This window comes from Equus caballus, chromosome 6 (assembly GCF_041296265.1).
Source record: "Equus caballus isolate H_3958 breed thoroughbred chromosome 6, TB-T2T, whole genome shotgun sequence".
NCBI classification, from domain to species: Eukaryota; Metazoa; Chordata; class Mammalia; order Perissodactyla; family Equidae; genus Equus; species Equus caballus.
In genome coordinates this window covers 18,737,801-18,759,239 of record NC_091689.1, presented here as the reverse complement: position 1 = coordinate 18,759,239, position 21,439 = coordinate 18,737,801, and the positions used below count along the sequence as shown (strand labels likewise).

Sequence of the window (21,439 nt, the reverse complement as noted above, 5' to 3'; positions counted from 1 at the left end):
CTCTGAATTGCTCTGTTGATACGATGGGGTCAGTTGAACTAGTCCTGGGGGGGGGCCGCAGTTACATTATGTTTCTTCATACATGTCTCATGTTTCTTAAGGTATTCCTAATAATTTTTATGGTCATATTTCCACATACTACCAACAAACAATCAAAAATCGAAACTTTAAAAGCTATACCCCCAAAACCCAAAAAACCAAAACCCACCCAATAACATTTACAACAGCATCAAAAAAATTTTAAATACTCAAGGATTAATTTGACGAAAGATTTGCAAGACCTGAACACTGAAAACTCAAAACATTGCTGAGAGGAATTAAAAGGATACGCACACACATATATGTATATCTTTATAGAGTATTTGTCAAGCTTAAAAATAAAACAGCCAGTTATTTTACCAGCACAATGGGTTTATTTGGGAATGGCAGAGGAATCGCGATGCTGGCACCCGAGCTGTGGTGAAACGGGCAAGTCCCAAGAGACAAAGAGACGGATCGGGTTTTATTAGGTTTTAGGAGGAAATTGGGGAGGGTTGTTTGATCTTCCTTCTTTGATGCGTGTTGGTTTGATAATTTCAAATCCACTTGTTTATGACTGAAGTCAAGTTGTTTTAACCCACTTGGTTATGACAAAGACAAGAACGTTGTGTTGATGGAGGAACAAAGTAAGTTGGGTCATCATCATTCCAGCTCATTGATAAGAGCTCAGTAGCTCAGCTGATGATGACACTGCTGCAGGCTGATCAGTCAGAACATGTGAGAAACAGCCCTGGGGGCTCTAAATGCCCAGAGTTGGTGAGGAATGTTCCAGAGCTACGGTCTGGGCAAGGTGACTCTTTGGTGACCTAAATAAACTCTCTGAAGACCTTGGGGGCTTTGGCTCCTACTCTGGAAGGGCGATTCTCTTATTGGTAGTGATGACAAACCGTGCAGTGGCCCATGAAGGAGCTCAGCCTGCCCGCCGACACTGGCACTGTGCTTCCCCAGCAACGAGAGACCTTATTCTGAGCTGGCAGCCAGAAGTCAACTCTTGGTTGGTTTAGTCATCTCCCCCAACTACCTACTCAAAGAAAAAGGTACACCTCGATTAAATTGGGACTGTGTTCCTTTTTTTATTGTTCAGGTAACATTGATTTAGAACGTTATATAAATTTCAGGTGTACATCATTATATTTTGATTTCTGTGTAGACTACATCATGTTCACCACCCCAAGACCAATGACCATCCGTCACCATACACACGTGTCTAATCGCGCCTTTCACCCTCCCCCTCCCTCTGGACTTTATTCGTTTTATCTCCCCTTGCCTGGAATGGTGTGATTAATCTATGGTTGGTCTGGATAATGCTATGTTATTTCTTTATTGGCTTATTAAGAGATATTATCCTGTATGCTATCGGCTTACGAAGCTATTATAAATCCCACAGTGAACCTGTGTTAAATGACCTTTTGGCATAGACAGTTTCAGTCTCCAAGCATAATTTCGCCCCCTAAAATAAAACATTCTTAAAAGCAGGAGATGAGGGCCCGGGCTGGTGGCGCAGCGCTTAAGTTCACACACTCCGCTTTGGCAGCCTGGGGGTTGCCGGTTCGGATCCCTGGTGCGGACACGGCACCGCTTGGCAAGCCATGCTGTGGCAGGCGTCCCACATATAAAGTAGAGGAACATGGGCACAGATGTGAGCTCAGGGCCAGTCTTCCTCACAAAAAGAGGAGGATTGGTGGCAGATGTTAGCTCAGGGCTGATCTTCCTGAAAAAAAGAAAAAGCAGGAGATGAAATTCCCATGTGGTGAATGTCCTCCTTTGTCAAAATAATTCTTATCTTCCTTCTACCTGCTGGTATGGCTGCGACAAGTGGTACATATGGGAGTTTCCCCTTCGAGGCTTCCTGACTCTATTATAAATGAGGTTTCTTTGATTTAGTTTCCCATATCTGTGGACGGACCAAATGACTCAGTATTATTAACATGTTAATTCTCCTCCAGATTAATCCATAGATGCAGTGTGATCCCACCCAAAATGCCAGTAGGCTTTTTTGTAGAAATTGACGAGCTGATTCTCATGTTTACGTGGAAATGCAAAAAACTTAGGACAACCAAAGCAATTCTGAAAAAAAGAATGAAGTTCAAAGACTTACATTACCTGACATTATAAAGCCACAGAAATCAAGACAATGTGTATTGGCATAAAGATACACAAATACATCCATGGAAAGGAATAAAGTCCCAAAATAGATTCACGCATATATGGTCAATTGATTTTCAACAAAGACGCAAAGGCCATTTGGTGGAGAAAGCATGCTCTTTCAACAAACGTACTGGGACAATTGATATCCACATGCAAACAACAAAAACCAAAAAACTGAAAGTTCAGTCTCGGTCAGTGGAGGTGGCATTGCTGATGGGGCAAAAATTGGCTCCAAGAGGGGGATGAAAAAGCTTATGTGTTGCAAGGATTTGTGACACTCTGTGGCTCCATCCTACTTGACAAAACCTTACTCCTTGGTATTTAATTTCTCTCATTAGGAGGAAATTATGTTCAAATTTAAATTAAACATTAAAATTTAAGTTAATTAAATTTTTTTTGGAGAGGCTATAATAATAATAATAATGGTAATGGTAATAATAATAATAATAAATTGAGAAACTGATTTCGATTTATACTTCAGATCATTAAACAAAAAAAAGAACTCAAAGTGGATCATAGACCTCAACTAAAACCTAGAACTGGGGGCCGGCCTGGTGGCGTGGCGGTTGGGTTTGCACGCTCCGTTTTGGCGGCCCAGGGTTCACCAGTTCAGATCCCAGGTGTGGACGTGTGTACCACTTGTCAAGCCATGCTGTGGTAGGCGTCCCACATATAAAATGGAGGAAGATGGGCCCAAATGTTAGCTCAGGGCCAATCTTCTTCAGCCAAAAAAACACAAAAAACACCTAGAACTAAAGCTTATAGAAGAAAACAGAAGACAGTTTTTGTGGCCTTGTGTTAGGCAAAGATTTCTTAAATATGATGAAGACACAATCCATAAGAGAAAAAATTTCTTGATAACTTAGATTCTGTCAACATTACAAACTTCTGCTCTTCAAAAGACTGGGAGAAATTTTACAACGCATATACCTCATAAAGGACCTGTATCCAGAATATATCAAGAACTCTCACAACTCAGTAATAAGAAAAAAAGTAACTGAACTTATAACGCAGGAAAACAATTTTAATAGAGGCTTCACCAAAGAAGACATGAACGTAGCTAATATCACATGAGAAGATGCCCAACATCAGTAGTCATTAACAAAATGAAATTAAAACCACAGTGAGATACCACTACATACCTATTAGAATGGCTGAAATTTAAACAATGACCATACTAAGTGTTGATGGGCATCTGGAGAAAGTGGAATCCTCCTATATTGTTGGTGGAATGTAAAATGACACAACTACTTTGGAAAAAAGTTTGCGAGTTTCTTAAAAAGTTGAACATACACCTACCATATGATCTATGCATTTGACTCCTTGGTATTTACCCAAGAGAGAAAGAAAATATAAGTCCAGGTGAAGACTTGTACATCTGTGTTCATAGCAACCTTACTTCGTTTTTGTTTTTTTTTTTGAGGAAGATTGGCCCTGAGCTAACTTCTGCCGCCAATACTCCTCTTTTTGTTGAGGAAGACTGGCCCTGAGCTAACATCTGTGCCCATCTTTCTCTACTTTCTTTGTGGGATGCCTGCCACAGCGTGGCCTGATGAGCAGTGCCATGTCCGCACCCAGGATCCGAACTGGTGAACCCTGGGCCGCCGAAGTGTGCATTTAACCGCTGTGCCACTGGGCTGGCCCCAAACCTTACTTCTAATATGCCCCGAGTAGAAACAATCAAATATCTATCAACAGACGAATGGGTGAAATAAACTGTGGTATATCCATACGATGAAACACCACTCAGCAGTGAAGAGGAACTACTGAGACCCACAACATGAATAACTCTCAAAATGATCATGCAGGGTGAACGCAGCCAGATGAAAACCAGTGTATACCATATGATTCCATTTATACAAAATTACAGAGGAAAGCAAACTGACTCACAATAACAGGAAGCAGATCAGTGGTTGCCTGAGGACCAGGACCAGGGGAGAGAGAGAACAAAAGAAGGGAGAGATTATATCGGGTCATTAGTTAGCCTCAATTGATGGTTACTGATATATAAGAAAGCATTTCTGTTCTTCCTATATGCGTTTCTATCTTGCATTTAGCCTCTTGGCTACACTGTCGTAAATTTGGAATATTTCAATTGATTTGGGGTGTTTTTGTAGGAACCAACCATATCGTCTGCAAATCGTATAACTTCCTTTTCGCTAATCATACTTCTTAGTCCGTTTTATTGTGTCATGTCTTCTTGCATGGTGACTTTCTAGACCTAGTTAGCTCATGATTGTGGGGTGACCTTGATGAGAACCACTCTAGTGCTTTACTATTCCATAGGATGTCAACTTTTGGGTTGAAATTGATGTTTTTAAAAGATCTTTTATTAGGGACATTGTCAAGCAAATATTAAAGTAGAAAGCCTAGGATAATGAACCCCCCAGCCCCCAGCCCCCAGTGTTGTCCAGTCTGTTTCACCCTCCCTCATGTTCTCCCCTCCCCACTCTGGACAATTTTGAAACATATTCCCAATATTATATTATTTTGTTCACAAATATTTCAACATGTATCTTTAAAAGTTAACAATCCTTTAAAAGAATAACTGTAATGCCATTATCACATCTTAAAAATTAAACATTGATGCCTTAATATCATCAAATATTCAGTCAACGTTCAGATTTCCTTGATCATCTCATCATTTTTTTTTACTTGGTTTATTCAAATCTGCATTCAGGCAAGAGCCACACATGGCCCTGAGGGCTCTTTCAAACTATGGGTGAAGGTGATCAAAAGGAACAAACTTCCAGTGATGAAATAGATGAGTCCTGGGGATGTAACGTACAGCCCGGTGACTATAGTTAACAGTACTGTATTGTATATTTGAAAGTTGCTAAGAGGGTAGATCTTAAAAGGTCTCATCACAAGAAAAAAATTTTTTAACTATACGAGGGGATGGATATTAACTACACTTATTGTGGTGATTATTTCACAATATATACATACATCAAATCATTCTGTTGTACACCTGAAACTAATATAATGTTATATGTCAATTATGTCTCAGAAAAAACCCTATTAGCTCTCTCTCCCTCTTTTAGTATTTTTCTTGCTATTTGTTCATTGAAGACACCAGATACTAACATCTTTTCACGTGCTTATTGGCTATTTGTTTATCTTCTTTGGAGAAATATCTATTCAAATCCTTTGCCCATTGAGCTACATTTCTAATGTGCTACTAAGTTGGATTCTCTAACATTTCCTTTAGTATTTTTGCATCTAGTGGGCCCACCTAATTTGTTCCCAAATTCCTGAGACATTTATTATTTTTTAAACTGTTAAGTTTCGGTATAATTTGTTACTCAGCGATAGATAACTAACACAGGTTTGGTTCTGGAAAGCAGGCCCCGGACTTGTGCAAAGAAAATGGAAATTCATCCTCCCTTTCTTCTGCCCTGGCTTCCTCCCTCCTTCACTCCAAACCTGGGGTTTGAGCCTCAACTCCAGATTCGCACAGACCGGAAAGCTCTGTGGGAAGCGATGTGACCTGTTTAAGGTGGGGTCACCACAAATGAACAAGCCCGATAGACTTCGGTGGACAGAGAACGGAAGCCAGACTGCAAGAAGGATGGAGGACACCCAGGAGAAAACCATCTTGTGAGGAGGGGTTTGATGGAGGGCACAAGCTCATCTGGGGGCTCAAGCGTGGGAGCATCAGCTTGTGTGCAGATCCACTTTAACCTATCCCAGCCCGGGGTTCTGGAGGCTAAGTCTGTAATTATGTCTCCTCATAACCCCTTCCTTTGGGGAATCCATCCTTCCTTCACTGACCTCTTCCACTGTAATCCTGCTCAGGCCACGTGGATCAAGTAGGACTAACCCTGCCCCTGGCCTCAACGATGTTCTGGTCGGAGGGCTCCCTTCTCCTTGCTTTGGACACTGGTTCCGGCTTGGACATTTGTTACAAGCCAGACTAATTAGTCTTCCTTTGAGTTTTTGCCAGAAATATCAGAAAAGACACTCGTTTTTTTGTCTTTCGGGAGTATAAGCTGCAAAGACCAGTTAAGGCTGAAGCCGCCTGGGACCGTCTTTCCCCGCATCTGGAGGAAGTCTGCTGGAGAATCAAGTCGACTCAGGGAAGTGAAGAGCTAACAAATGAAGAACTATCATTTAAGCACCAGGACACAGCCATGCCTGAAGCCCTAGAGATTTGTTACATCCACTTTTTTTCTTGAGCTAGTTCGGAGTTGGGTGTCTGTCAGTTACTAGTGACTGCGAGCTGAATAGGAGGAAGTTTTGTGGCAAAACTGAAAGAACCGTATTCTCTAAGGGACCCAAACAACGCTGCTGTGGGATCCACTCCCCCAGTAAGAGAACAAGATATGAGAAGGGGAGACGCGTCTCAGTTAGGGCAGATACAGAGGTGCTGGTGGGAAAGGGGGCGGGGAGCAGCTACAATCTCCAAGGATGCACTCTACCTCACCCACTCTCAGTCCCCAAGGCCTAGCAGAGTCAGCCTTAACATCCAAAGTGTCCCCAAAGGGGTCTTTTGGGCCACAGCTGGTCAGCAATGCCCATGGGCCACGCGGTGGTCCTAGAGGGTCAGAGGCACTCAGCAGTAGTGTGGACACGGGCTGGTGGGTGAGCAGGTTATCCACGTGGAAAGTCAACGACAGTGAGGAGGAAGACAGAGAGCAAAGCCCAGCTGTGCGGAGAATTTTCCAGAAGACAATCTCCTGGGGGTCCCAGAGATAATTCTGGAAAGAAAAGGCTGGCTTGCCCTTGACAAGGGGGACTACCAATCAATAGAATTTAGGGACAAACGGCAGCTGGGCTCTCTCTGCTGAGTTTGGGAGTGGGGTTACACGAACTTCATAAAATGAGTTGAGAGCTTGTCATTCTTTTCCACGTCAGAAATGGGTTACATAGGCTGGAATGAGTTTTTTCTTGGGAATCTGGAAGAATTTACTGCCCCAATGGTCTCCAAAGACTCTAGGAAGGTGATTCTTTGATTATGCTTTCAAATTGTTCCTCGCTCACGGGAGCACATGGGTGTTCTTTTCTTTTTGAGTCTATTCCTTTTGTTTATTAATTTGAATCCTACCTTTCAATAAGATTTTTAAAATCTATTTATATGAAATTATAATTATTATAATTTTACATTTTAATCTGCGTTAATGACATCAACTTGCTAATTATATTTGATTTTTCTCTCCTTTTATTAAATTTGGCATAGGTCTAGGTATTTCAACCTTTTTTTTTTTTAAGAATCAACTTTTCGATTTATTTATCAATTCTACTGCTTTCGAATTCATGAAATTCAACTTTCATCTTTTTTTGGTGAGGAAGATTGGCCCCAGGTAACATCTGTTGCTAATCTTCCCCTTTTTGCTTGAGGAAGATTGGCCCTGAGCTAACATCTGTGCCAATCTTCCTCTATTTTGTATGTGGGATGCTGCCACAGCATGGCTTGATGAGTGGTGTGTAGGTCCACACACGGGATCTGAACCTGCGCACCCAGGGCCCCCGAAGCCGAGCACACAAACTTAGCCACCAGACCACCAGGCCAGCCCCCTCATCTTTATTATGTCATCATGATTTCTTTTTTCAGTCCTTGCTTTAGTCTGTTTTAAACTTCTTTCCCTGGAATTTTGAGTTGAAATATTAGTTTAGTTATTTGTGTTATTTTTTTCCTTAAAATAATGAATGCATTTAAGGTTGTTAAGTTTCACAATGTTCCACAGCCACTGCTTTAGGGCCAAGGCCTAACGCATCACACCCTTGAAGTCAGAATGACGTAAATTGGCATTATCCCCATAAATATAATTATGTGGTATTCCTGATTGCAAAACAACCCGCCATTATAGTTTTTATTTTCTCTTCGACCCAACAGTTATTCAAGAAAGAGGTGAGGATTGTTGCCATTGTTCTTACTGTTTGGTTTACTTTTGTGGGAAATTTCTGGCTCACTGTCTCACAGAGATAGAGTTGGGCCCGTGCAATTTCCGCTTTGGGGAATACTTGACATTTTCTTTCTTCCCAACACACATGTGTAGCAAAAAGAAGGTACAAGCCGAGTGTAGCACAGACACGGATTTTTGATTCACTCTTCTTCAGGGTAGTGTGTCGGTTCTTTGACATTTTTAGTTTTTTGTCAGTTGTATCTATTCTAGCTTGATTAAATAGCGTGTTAAAGACTCACCACTTTTGTGGGTTTGGCAACATCTTGTATTTTTGTTTTTAAAGATTGGCACCTGAGCTAACATCTGTTGCCAATCTTCTTCCTTTTTTTTTTCTTCTTCTTCTCCCCAAAGCTCCCCCAGCACATAGTTGTATATTCTAGTTGCAGGTCCTTCTAGTTGTGGCATGTGCGACGCCGACTCAGAGTGGCCTGATGAGCGGTGCCATGTCCGCGTCCAGGATCCCAACTGGTGAAACCCTGGGCTGCCGAAGTGGAGCGCCCGGACTTAACCACTCGGCCAAAGGGTCAGCCCCAACATCTTGTATTCTTAACATTTTTTGCTGAGCGTTTAGGTTTTTTTAAACAATGTCCACGTATTACGCCACAGTTCCGTAGGTGAGAAGACCAGCACGTGTGGTGCAATCAAGGTGCTGGCCGGCTGTATTCTCATCTGGAACTCAGGCTCCTCTTCCAAGCTCACTTCTGTTACTGGCAGACTTCAGTTCCCTGTAGGTGTAGGACTGAGGTTCCCATGTCCTTGCTGAATGCCAGCCAGGGGCTGCTCTCAGCTTCCAGAAGCAACCCTTATTCCTGATCACTTGGTCCCTTCCATCTTTAAGTCAGCGAAGACATGTGGAATCCTTCTTCTTCTTTTTTTTTAAAGACGGGCCATGAGCTGACATCTGCTGCCAATCTTTTTTTTTTCCCTTCTTCTCCCCAAAGCCCCCTAGTACATAGTTGCATATTCTAGTTGTAGGTCCTTCCGGTTCTGCTGTGTGGGATGCCGCCTCAGCGTGGCTTGATGAGTGCTGCTAGGTCTCCACCCAGGATCTGAACCAGTGAAACCCTGGGCCACCGAAGCGGAGCGGGAACTTACCACTCAGCCATGGGGGCTGGCCCCTGGAATCCTTCTTCTGCTATGAGTCTTTCTGACTCCTTCTGCCGGTAGCCAGAGAAAGCTCTCTGTTTTTAAGGGCTCACAGGACTAGGGCAGGCCCACCTGGATAACTTCCCTATTTTAAGGTCAACTGTGCCATAAAATGCAACCGAATTATAGGAGTAATATCATATGCACAGGTTCTGGGGAGCAAGTGGGACATCTTGGAGGGATACTGGGTGTACTGGGATGCACGAGGGCTCATAAGTCTTCATTATAAAAGATACATTTTTCAGTAACTACTTTTTTAAAGTGCCAAACAGCATAGCTTCAAATTACATAAAACAAATCTAGCAATAAATGTTTAACTAGGTCCGGATGAGCTGGGCTACCTGACTTGAGCCTGGCCTTTCAACAGGCAACTGGTTTTAGCTAACTGCAGGAGCTATGGTGGATGGCCAGCTCTTTCCAGACCTGCCTCCGAGTCTTCCAGACCATATGCACATGTCCAGTGTGGTGGTCGATGTGCAGCTTTTGCAGCCCTGCTGCCTGAGCGCAGACCTCCACCCATCATTTTACAGCCAGCTGTCTTCGGCAAGTGGGACTGCCCTAGGTCTCTATCCTGGACGAGCAGCTGAATCACGCCAGCCCTGAAGGTGGCTGCCTTTGGCCTTTCTCTCATGTGAGCCAGCAAATCCTCTTCAAGATTTCAACCCGTCTGATCTGAAATTTATCACTTGCAGCCAAACATATCCTAACCAGTGTTGGCTATATACATCGCATATTAGCTTTTATAAAAAGTGGATTATTGTATTATTTGTCTATGAGAGCTCAGGTACTAAACAATTACAACACAGCAAACTATTTCCTGATGCCTAAGGCCCCCCATTCTGACCCCAGGAGGTTGGCGAGGGTGGGCTGGCCACGGTGATTTCTGTCAACCTTAAGGGGCTGCTCTTATCTCCTTGGTGGGTAAAACGAGAATCATTCCTCCCTGCCCTGAAAGAGTCCCCCTAAGGTGGCGCCGAGGGCCTCAAAATGTCTCCCTCCCTCCAAGGCCACCCTGTCTGTCCAGATCTTGGCACACTTCTATCCCCTAAACTTGACCCCTCAACTCAGTGATGCAGGCTGGTGATAGAAAGTCTTCCTTATACAGACACGCAGAAAGAAAAGGATAAAAACACCAGGAATCCCACTACCAGGAAACATTTCTTGTTCAACAGTTTGGTGCGGAGCTCTCCAGCATTTTTGAGGCACACATGCCCTCAGGTACCGGATCACTTCAGGCGCAAGTAATGCAAGTTACACATTTCACATAAGCAGCTCAAATCGTCCCTCCACTCCTACTGTCACGATGTCCTACGTGGTCGGCTGGGGGCGCTCCCTGCCCTTTCCTGGCACTGCACCGCACCGGGGGAACTCCTCCTCCTGCGCGCGGCGGCTCAGGAGCCAGCCCCGCGGGGTCTGCGCGTCCCCCGCGCTCCCCACGGCCGAGTGGCCCGTGCCCGCAGGTAGGGGCGGCTGGGCGATGCCGCGCTGGGGGAGCGGACCCTGCGGCGCCGCCATCCCCACCTCCTGCCCAGAACCCGAGTATCCAGCAGATTCCATCGCCACCCATCGCCGCCCCAGTCACCCCCAACGGCAAAGCACGATGGTCCCCACTAAAGTCCAAGGCGGTTCAGCGATGGCCTTTGGGGTCGCGGGCTGGGCCGATCGCCCTCGGACGCCCGTGCCCTTCAGCAACTCCTTTCCGCCGCGATTGCCAGCCCCCGGGGGCGCTGCCTAGCCTGCGAGTGGGGGCAAGAATTCCGGGCATTCCTGTTGGATTCGGCCACACCAGAGAAAAACAGGCGAGGAGATTCCTAAGAGGTCATCTGCTGGCCTCCAGGGTCCGGGCCACCTGGCACCTGGACTCGCGCGCACCCTGGAAGTTCGGATGCAACTCGCCTTGGTTGGGGCCTGGACGCAAGCATTTTTTCAACACTCATGGGTGCAGGGGGTGTTCAGACGCGGGGAACTTGAGCCCTTGGGGAAGGACTGAGCTCCATGCTTAGGCTCATCTGGAAGGTGTAAGATTTATTCCACGATGCAAGTTTTGCATTAGAAATACATGCAAAAATTGCATTCGACTCCCTAATGTGTGTTGGTTTTAACATAAAAGCAATTATTAAAAGGTAATTTTCAGAAAAAGTTAAATTCATAATTTGTACAGGTATAAAAATGAGTGCGAGGTGAAGATTTATTTTACTCATATGAGGGCAAGCAGACGTCAAAAACCACGGATTTATATGGCGTGAAGGAATTGAACTGCGAATGGACGCAAAACTGGTTTTTCCAGGGGCTGGCCCCGTGGCCGAGTGGTTAAGTTCGCGCGCTCCGCTGCAGGCGGCCCAGTGTTTCGTCGGTTCGAATCCTGGGCGCGGACATGGCACTGCTCGTCAGACCACGCTGAGGCAGTGTCCCACGTGCCACAACTAGAAGAACCCACAACGAAGAATACACAACTATGTACCGGGGGACTTTGGGGAGAAAAAGGAAAAAATAAAATCTTTAAAAAAAAAAAAACAAAAAACACTGGTTTTTCCACAGGGGGGAGAGAAGTCAATGGAAGCTCTGCCGTTGGGTAGCCATCAGTGCCTGCAATTTAAAAAGAGGTGCAAAATAGCTCAAAGACAAGGAACAGGGCCAGAATCGGTCAGCTGCGGGCCGCCCTTTAACCCATGCACAGAGTTTCATTGAGACAGTAAAGTTTTTCTTCACAATATTTTAAATAACTATCTGAAAAAATTTTTTTTCTTACTCTGTTCATACCGGCAGGGCTCCCCCAAACACTAAAATACCAAATTTCCGATCACTCATTGGACATTACATTTTTCTATTCTCTGGGTTTTCCAGCAAAAAACCACAAATACCTGTGGAAGTTACCACTAAGGAAAAAGAGAGAAGGTGAAGTCCTTGGGAGAGGGGAGCGTGAGGGGTTAGGAGCACAGACGACAGGTCAAGTTGTGTCCTGTCACACAATAGCTGTGGGACCCTTCTCTTGGGAGCCTCCGTTTCTTCTCTTGACTGTGGTGTATAATGGGGTTCCAGAAGCGTCCCTCCCTGCCTCTCACCTTAGGTGGGCAGACTTGCCCAGTCACCTTGGAGCAGGCTTTCCCAGTTAAGGGGAGGGCTCTTTGAGTGCTCTCCTTTAGTTATGCAAATAAGGCCCAGGGGGCACCGGGCACCGATCACCTGGCAGGAGAGCAAAATGGGACCTTCCGCTCCTGACAAGGCTACCCCTTCTCAAGGCCCCTGGGATCGCAGAGCTGGTGGCAGGGGAGGAGCGGAAGTATTTTGATCCAAAGCTCAGTGCCTTGGGGAGGAATGGGCTTGAGCCCCAACCCCCCTCAACCTGCTCCCCAATTTCAGGTTGAGGATTGACTAAAATTTACCATCACGAAAGGCATGGAAAGTTGTGTCACAGGGACAGAGAGAGCCTGAAGGAGTTTATGGGGTTCCCCAGACTGGGCAGCTGACTGGGAGCCACAGGACCCAGCACCCCTCGCTTGCTACTGCTCTTGGGGGAGGATGACTGTGCTCATGAAGGTGATTAAAAGACGGATGTGTGCTCCGCAGCATCCGGTGCAAGAGGATGGTGCCTAAGCATCCCAGGGCTGTGCCGGGGGCTGCGTTCCACAGCGCCACCGTGTGGACCGAGAGGCAAGGGCCAAAGAGGCCAGCTCAGACTTTCCGGAGAACACACTCTTGGGACCAAGGAAGCGCTGAGGTTCTGGACAGTTTGTGAGTGAGTGGGCTCCAAGAGGGAGAGGTAGGATTCTGTCGGGAGGAAAAATAATTTTCCCTCTGCTCTTCTGGGTTTTTATCTGAGACCTCCCCCTCTCCCCAGTAATAAAAAATTAACAAGAGAAAAACAAGTTGAATAACACGTATGTATACCTCCTGTATACATGGGAGTTAACCGGAAAAACTGAGTAAAACTCTCCGAAATGGCCCAAGCCACCACCTTAAATACCATCTTCAGTAAAAGACAAAAGAAAGATGTTGGGAGGGCAGGGGGAGGAGGCGGCTTGTGGGAGGTTACTACGAAAGCACAGTAAATAAGTTCCACAGGTTGTTATGCAAATGTAAGTCACTGCCTTCTCCGTTGGTGAGTTTCTTATGATTTAGAGCCAGCCTCCTCTTCCTGGTACAGAGAGGGAGAAACTTACAACTGGAGATTTCCTTTACATATGTAAATATCCCTTGCAAGAAGGTAACTGCTACTTGGGTTCCACAGCTGCTCTGTGTTTGCTGTTTCTTAAAAGTAACCAGCTCAAGATAATCCTTATGCCAAAGAGACATATTTTGGGGTGTCATATTCTGCTCCCCTTCAATTTTCTGCCAAAAAGGGTACATGAGGGACTCAGGACTTGCGCAATCAAGAGAAAAATGAAAATGTAACCATACTGGTATCCTGAGTTCATGGCATACCGATTATACATGTTAAGTGCTTATCATAGTGTTGGGCATATCAGATATGCTCTATAAAATGGCAAGTTGTTATCATTATTACCAGGAAGCAAGATGGTAAATACCTGAAGCTTCTGGAAACTTCCAGAATGGCCTTTGCATCTGTTTCCCAAAATGATCAGCAATAAACCTTGGAAAGGTCAGGCCTGTCTTTGGAGGCAGCCAGGTCACACTCTGAGGCAGACTGAGGAAACCAGGGTCAGCTGAGTGGAGGGACCAGAGCCAGGCCAGGAGCTGGCTGAGGGCTGCAGTCAGCTGGGGCGGTGTTGGGGCTGGGGCATTCTTCTGGACAGGCTGGCTCAGGAATTCTAGTCACTAGCCTCTCTCTCCTAGAGCCCCATTCCTCCTAAGGGGACAGAGGAGCTGGGGGACAGTGGTGGGGAGGCCTTGGGACCGGGTTCCATGTTCCCAGCCTGATGCTCCTGGGACCTGGGACTGGCTGCCTCCCCATGCCCCAGATGGAGGACTGGAGAGGAGGACATGTTTCTAGAGTCCCCATCTGAACTTGTTTCTTCCTAGCTTTGGAAGCTGCAATGGCTCCTCAATGCCTGCGGAAAGCACCCTAGGTCTTAGCAAGGCGTGCCTTTCTCACCAGCACACCCTCACGCCAGCTCTCCTGTTTCCGTCACTGTCCACACAAGGCAGCTGGCTGCTTCTCTGGAGGCCCGGCTTTTTTGCACTTCTGGGCTGTTGTGTGTGTCCCCAGCCTGGACAGTCCCTCCCACCTCTTTCCACCACGGGCAAATACCCACTCCTCCTTCAGGATGCAGGTGCACTGTCAGGCCCAGGCTGATGCCCTCTCCCCACCCTGTGCTGGGGGTCCTGTTACACTGGCCCCCCTCAGGTGGGCTCCCTCTCCCTTCTTCCCTTCTTTCTGCTGTGCTAATGCTGGTACCCCACTCCTCTCCCAGCCCACTTGGCCAGCCCAGACCTGGGCACCTGTGGTCTGAAAGGAGGTTGGGAGCAAAGAGGAAGCTCCACATAGAGCTCCCGGTCCACGGGGCCCAGCTGGAGACGGCCAGAGCCCAGAGGTAGGGGTGCACATCCAAGGCCCCTGTGCCTTGCTGCTTGCGCCTCTGCTCTCAGGATCATGTCTGAACATCCTCCTGTAACCCAGAAGGCTGCCTGCCTCCCAGCCCAGCCCAGCCCAGCCCCAGCCTCTCTGCTTCAGCATGCACCCACCTCCCCACCCTCCGGCCCTTTGCACAAGCCCTTCCCTTGGCCTGCCCGTTCATCCTTCAGGTGGCTGCTCAACACAGCGCTGCCCCTGGATCCTCTGGACCCCCACCTGGGCCTGGGCCTTCCATCTCCCAGTCTCCTCAGTGTCCCTCCACTGCTCTTGCCCTTGCTGGACTGAGCTCTGAGTGGACAGAGGCTGTAATGCCCTACTCTGCTTTCTGCAGCCCCTGGCTTCTGAGGGTGAGTGACAAACAGGGCTGGCTGTTGGCCTGCACAGTCACGAGGCCCTGCCTCAGAAGGGCCCTGTGCTTGGTTTAACTGCTGTGGCAATCTTGAAATTCTCTTTTTTATTATTTTTTAATTAATTAATTAATTAATTTTTAATTAATTAATTTTAATCAATTAATTAATTTTTTGAGGAAGATTAGCCCTGAGCTAACTACTGCCAGTCCTCCTCTTTTTGCTGAGGAAGACTGGCCCTGAGCTCACATCCATGCCCATCTTCCTCTACTTTATATGTGGGACGCCTACCACAGCATGGCTTTTTGCCAAGCGGTGCCATGTCAGCACCGAGGATCTGAACCAGCAAACCCCGGGCCGCTGAGAAGCAGAATGTGTGAACTTAACCACTGCGCCCCGAGGCCGGCCCCTTGAAATTCTTTTTTTTTTTTTTTTTTTTTTATTAGTGTTATGATAGATTACAACCTTGTGAGATTTCAGTTGTACATTTTTGTTAGTCATGTTGTGGGTACACCACGGCCCCTTGAAATTCTTAATTAATTTTTTAAGTGTCCCCTTTTTCCCCTCTCTGAGGGCTTGGATGTCCATTTCTTCTTGTGCCTCCCTTCTATGCTCTTAAGATGCTACGTTAGATTCAGACCCAGCCATTGCTATCTCACACCTGCAGGAGGGGCCGAGTGCAGACATTAATAAGTGAATGACTCTCTGGGGGCAGCTGATCTACTATGCGATGCCCCGAGCTGGACTTAGGCAGGGAGCTGCTGGCTTGCTCACTGTGGCCCCGTATCCTTCTCCTGGGGGTAGCTGCCCCCCATTCTCCACTCCCTGGAGGTAAGCAGCTCAGTTCAAGGTTCTGGGCACATTGTGGTCCCCTCGACCCCCAACCCTGGACCCCCCTGAGCCACTATCTTAATGCTTCTTGTCAACTTTATCAAGGCTTCCAGGTTGACTGGCCCAGCGAACCCCACCCACCAGAACCTCAGCCTTGGCATCAACTCTGGCCTTGCTCTCTACAGGAATGCATTGGCCCACACTTGGGGGGGGGGCCTGTTAGCTCCGAGGTCTCTCTCACACCCCCACGTCACTGCCCCCTCCAGGAGCATCTTTCTTGACTCTGGCCCCTGTACACCCACTAGCCGAGAGCAAGGAACAAGCTGTGTCTTCAGAAATCTCTGGCAACCCTGGTTCCAGACCGACCCTCTGATGGAAATGGCAACAGGAAGTTTCACACCAGAAAAACACCAGTCCCCTTTTATTGAGAAAATAGAAGTGATTCCTCAGTCTTTACCCAGGTGACTCCACCCTGAGATACCAGGTGGCATCCTTCTGCACCCACCCCCGAGGACCCCGGAACCTGGGTGGGGTGGCCCTCGAGGGTCACTCCATCCCTTCGCAGGAGCAAAGGCTAGTCTGCTCAGGCCTGGAGAAGGAGGCGTGCAGGGGGGCGGGGCTGTGACGGGCATGGGGGGCCCGGGGTGGGGGTGGGGGGTTGTGGTAAAAGGGGCCGAGGGAGGCGGTGTCTCACTGGGATGAGGGAAGGGAAGGGAAGAACACCACCATCTCCTGAGGCCTGGCGCCTTCCACCTCCAAATTATTCATAAATAAAACTTCACAGTAAGAGAGGAATGTCCACTTCCAGGGCCAAACCGGCTGGTTTCCGGCCAGGGAGCCAGGCCTTGGTGGGGCTGCAAGAGGGCCCTGGGCTTGGGCTGGTCGGGCAGCACCGGGACTGCGGGGGCTGGAGCGCTGCTCTCTGCCCTGCGTCGGGGGTGGGCTGGGGCTGCAGCCCATCCAGAGGTTGAGGATGGCTGAGGTAGTCAGAGAGGCCGGTCCTGCTTCCAGACAGGGGCCTGGAGGGAGCATTCTAGGACGCGGCCAGGAGCGAGGGCACCTGGCAGCAGACGGAGCAGCCGACTCCAGGCAGGTCTGGGGGTATGCTGAGGGCCTTCTGCGGCTCCATCCCCAGGAGACCCAGGGGTGTGGACTGTGGGGGAATGTGGACCATGGGGGACCTGTGAGCCTGCACAGGCTTCAGCTTCTTTCGAAAGGGCCACGCTTGGGCCTGTGGGGAGACTGAGGCAATTCACGGGAGAAGAATCTTCAAGAGGGCAGCCACAGACCCATCCAGGGCCAGGCCGAGCCCAGGTACCTGAGCACAGGGTTCCTTCGGAGGCCACCAGGACCTCCCACCAGGTCAGAGGGAGCCAGGCAACGGACCCAGGTTAGGAGGGCTGCCAGGGGCCAGCAGCCTCGCTCCCCAGATGACCTTCTCCAGTCCGGGCAGTTCCAAACATTCCTGGGCCTCAGCTCCACTTTCTGGAAAGCGTGCGCAGAGGGAGGGCCCCCTCCAGCTACCTGCACCCCACCACACCCAGAAGCACATAAGGCCCAAACCCTCCACCTCCCTGCAGGGGACCAGAGGCCAGGGTCAGAGCACCTGGAGCTTGCGGGAGCAGGTGAGGTTGCCGTGCACCAGCCTCCACATGGCCAGCAGCTCGGGGGGCAGCAGCTTGTGCACAACGAGCATGGAGCGGAAGAAGCAGGGCTCCTTGTTCATGCGGCTATTGCGGTTCCGCGAGATGCCGAAAGTCTTAAAGCCCTCGTGGGCGGTGGGCTGCACGCCCAGCACCTCCAGGCACATGCCCAGGAAGACGTCGTCGATGGGGTAGAGCTCCAGGGTGTCACAGGCGTGGTGCAGGCGGTGGGCCAGGCTGCCGGCCATGAGGAAGCCACCTCCGCCTGCATAGGGCGGGTAGCTGGGCTTGCTGTACAGGACGCCCGGGATGTAGTATTTGTTATCTTTCCTGCGGATGGGCCGAGCGTGCTGCAGGACGTCGCCCACAAAGAGGTCTTCCTGTGGCCGCCAGTAAGCCAGAAATTCGAGCAGATTCGTGGGGTTGACGAAGACGTCATCGTCACCTTTGAAGATGAAGCGGACGTTGGGGCAGTAAATGTCAAACCACTTGAGGAAGTGGATCTCCTTGAGGGTCAAGTTGAAGAAGCTGTCCAGAAAGTCCCACTGCAGGATGTCCCCGTAGAGACGGTCCTCGTAGGCCAGCAGCTGTTGGTAATGGACCCGCTCCTCCTGCTTGGCCGCTGTGCCCAGAAGGAAGAGCGTGCGCACGGCGCCGCGGCCCCTGCCCGCCGACTCCTGCTCCCGGCCCCAGGTCTGGCGGATGGCCTCGCGACGGTCGTGCTGCGTGATGACCGACTTCACCACCACCAGCAAGTAGACGTCGCCGCTGCACTTCTCCGGATGGTTCAGCAACATGGGGAAGTACCGGCAGTGCCGATAGAGCAGAAACTGCCGGAAGTGTGGCTCCAGGCTCTGGAACCAGGGCTGGTGGGTCAGGTTGACGTTGGCTGAGCAGTTAGTGGTGGTCACGTCCCAGGCCTGGGGCCCCCGGGAGACGGTGGGCATGGGGGTGACCACATCCTTCAGGTTCTTCCAGAAGCTGTTGGGGTTCACCAGGTGTCCGCTTGGTTTCTGGGCCTTTTGTGGCTCGAAGGTGGGTGGCGGGGACTCTTGCAGAAACTGGCTGGGGGTCAGACTGCGCTGGAATACTGTTATGGCCACAAGCAAGGCCAGGGAAAGGCACACAGTCTTGTAGACGGTTCTCTTCCTGGGGGGTGAGGAGAGGACAGTACAGACAAAGGATGAGTGCCCTGTGACTCTCCCAGCAGCCCCTATCCTGCAATCCCAGATGGGCAAGTGGACCCTGGGCACGGACTCAAGTCCTGGGCCCCCTGAGCCATCAGAGGAAGGTCCCCCTTTCTCTCCCACCCTGATGGCCCTCCTCCAGCACCAGGGAAGCCATGCAGCACAGAACTGAAGCACAGGCACTGTGGAGTCTGGCTGCCGGGGTTCAAATCCTGGCCCTGCCACTGACGAGCTGAGTGACTGTGAGTGGGTCTCCTTTAACCTCTCCAAACCGTGATTTCTTCTTCCCCGAAATGAGGGTAACAACATGGCACTGGAGCGCTATCTAAAGTGCCTGGCGGGCCGGGGGTATGCGGTCAGGATGCCGGGATTCCTTCGCTCAGGGGAGGCAGTGACCTCTGGCAGAGACCTCTGCCCTGTGCCTCGCCCCTGCAAGGCACCCCACTTGCCTTCACGTGCCTGTGCAAACCCAGTGAACCACTGGGAGGGGTAGAGACGGCGTGTGCTCTGCAGCCTGGGGGCGCAATGATGTGTGGGGGACATGGGGGCACAGGCTCTAACTTGGGACCTCCAAATGCCTTTCCTTCCCCCCTCCACCTCGTCCATCTGACCTGAAAAAAAGAACAGCCTTCACAGCTGACAGAGGCCTGAAAATGGAGTGGGCATCTCCTGGCATGTCCGCTGGCCCCTAACCTCCTACTCTGGGCCCCACTCCCTTAACGTCCCCTAGGAGAGATGAAGTTCTCCAGCTCTGCTGCCCTGGGAGGGGGACATATTCAGACCTCCACTCTCCAGGTAACCCCCACCGCACCCCTATCTGAAGGTGAACCAGGCCACCTGCCCTGGCCTCTCCTGAGGACACATAGGGGCTGAGGGCTCCAGAGAAAGGGCAGGTCAGAAAAGTGTGGCCTTACGGAGCCAGGCCAACAGGGAAATGACCCTAACCACCAATGGGCAGGTGCAGGGGGATGGGAGAGACCGGGACGCCGTCGAGCAGCCTGGGGTGGCTTCAGGACTGGCTGGTTGAAGGTCCAGGCACCTAGGGCCATCAAAGGCTGAGCCCGATTCAGCGACATTCTTCCATGGGGTTCCACAGCTTCCTGTGTACGGGGTTGGGAGACTGGGACTCCTCAGGTGCCGGAGTGGGGGGTGTGACCCAAGACCCGAGCCTAGCGGGGAGAGCAGAGTGCTCGGTCAGCTTCTCCTGCCCTGGGTGTTTCAGTGAAGCTCGCACACCCCAGTTTGGGAGGCCCCACTGGCGTTAGCCCGGGGAGCGTCACCCCAGCAGAGGGGGATGTGGCGAGGCCCCTGCGCCCCAGACCCTGTTCACCTGCACAGCCCCACTCCATTTGTAGGAAGAATGCTCCGCAGGGGAGCAGAGGAAGGGAGGAGAGGGGAGAGGCAGGCGGGCCGAGGCCGAGCTCCCGGGGAAGCGGGAGAGCCGGTCGGGGGATGGGGGTAGACGGAGGTCGCCTCGGACGCGGGAGGCCCTCGGAATGGGGGACGGGACCCAGCTGCCGGAGAGACCTTGAGTCCCTAACTCCCGGAGTCCAGGAGTGGGATCTGGGTGCCTCGGGGCCCGCGCGGAGGGCTGAGCGCACCGGCCCCGCGGTCCCCGGCCGCCGACCGGCCGGTCCAGGCGCCGCGCAGCGCTGGGCATCTCCGGCCCCGCCGCGCGAGCCCGTCTGTCCGCGGGAAACTGAGGCCAGCCCCCGGGCACCCAGCGCAGCACCTCTGATCCCCGAGAGCCGCCCGGCGTCCCGCTGTGCGCCCCCCGGCCTCCGAGGGAGGGGGAGCCCGAGGTCCCCGCGCCCCTAGCCCAGGGCCCCCAGCGCGACGGCCCAGCCGGCCCCCACTCACCACGGAGACATGGCGGCCCGGGCCGGTGGCGGCGGAGCGGAGCGCGCGGGTCGCAGCTCTGAGCGCCGCGGCTCCGGACGGCGGCAGGCAGGCGGGGACCAGGGCGGGGACCCGGGCGGGGGGCGGGCGGGGGAGGAGGTCGGGCCGCGCCCCCGCCGTGACTTTCCTTTTCCCGGAGACCGGAGGAGGGGCCTGGAGGGGCGGCGGCGGCCCAGGTGCGTTAACCCCTTCGGCGCCCCCGGCCCTCCATCCCCTCGGCCGCGCGCCCGGCCCTGCGCACCGCGGCCGGGAGGGAGTTGCCCATTGCTCGGAGGCGAAACCCGAGGTCCCCGAGCGCGTGCAGCCGCCCAAGGTCACCTGGCCCGAGCCGGAGTGGCCGAGCCGGGACTTCGGAGCCCACGAGGGTCACCCCCACCCCCGGGGACGCAGTTTTCCCCGCGGAGGTTCCCTTGGAGTCGCCCGTCCTTTCTGGATGGCTCCCGGACACCACCCACCTCCATCCTCCCCGGATGCCCCGAGGCCCCGCCATTTCCCTCGGACCCCGATGAGACTTTTCCTCGGTGGGGGAAGCAGAGGCAGACGGGTTCCCTTTCCCCCTCCACTTCCTTCTGCCCTCCCCCCTTTGCCCCTCCCCAGGCAGGCCCCCCCCCCCCCCATCTAGCTGTTGGGGTCCCTCGGGTCAGCTTCCTAGAGCCGGGTCTGCGGGGAAGAGGGACTGGGCTGGGAGAGCCAAACCCACAGCCGAGGAGGCCGGGAGGAGACTGGGCAGCCTATGTCGGGCCCCAGCTCTGGAAGTTTT

The 21,439-nt window shown here is 51.1% G+C and overlaps 1 protein-coding gene across 2 annotated transcripts; it reads right to left on the bottom strand.

Annotated features, from left to right (window-relative positions):
• Window positions 1-393: 393 nt before the first annotated feature.
• B3GNT7 (UDP-GlcNAc:betaGal beta-1,3-N-acetylglucosaminyltransferase 7) lies at window positions 394-21,233 on the bottom strand. Of its 2 annotated transcripts, XM_070269459.1 has the most exons (3): window positions 20,641-20,915; window positions 17,557-18,742; window positions 394-1,750 (listed from the first exon to the last, which is right to left on the bottom strand). In XM_070269459.1, the coding sequence occupies exons 1-3, from the start codon at window positions 20,649-20,651 to the stop codon at window positions 1,736-1,738; spliced, it is 1,212 nt and encodes a 403-aa protein (XP_070125560.1). In that variant the 5' UTR covers window positions 20,652-20,915; the 3' UTR covers window positions 394-1,735. The 2 variants fall into 2 exon arrangements, with proteins under 2 accessions (XP_070125560.1, XP_023498319.1); XM_023642551.2 differs by lacking the exon at window positions 394-1,750 and having other exon boundaries at window positions 16,343-18,742; window positions 20,641-21,233.
• Window positions 21,234-21,439: the final 206 nt, after the last annotated feature.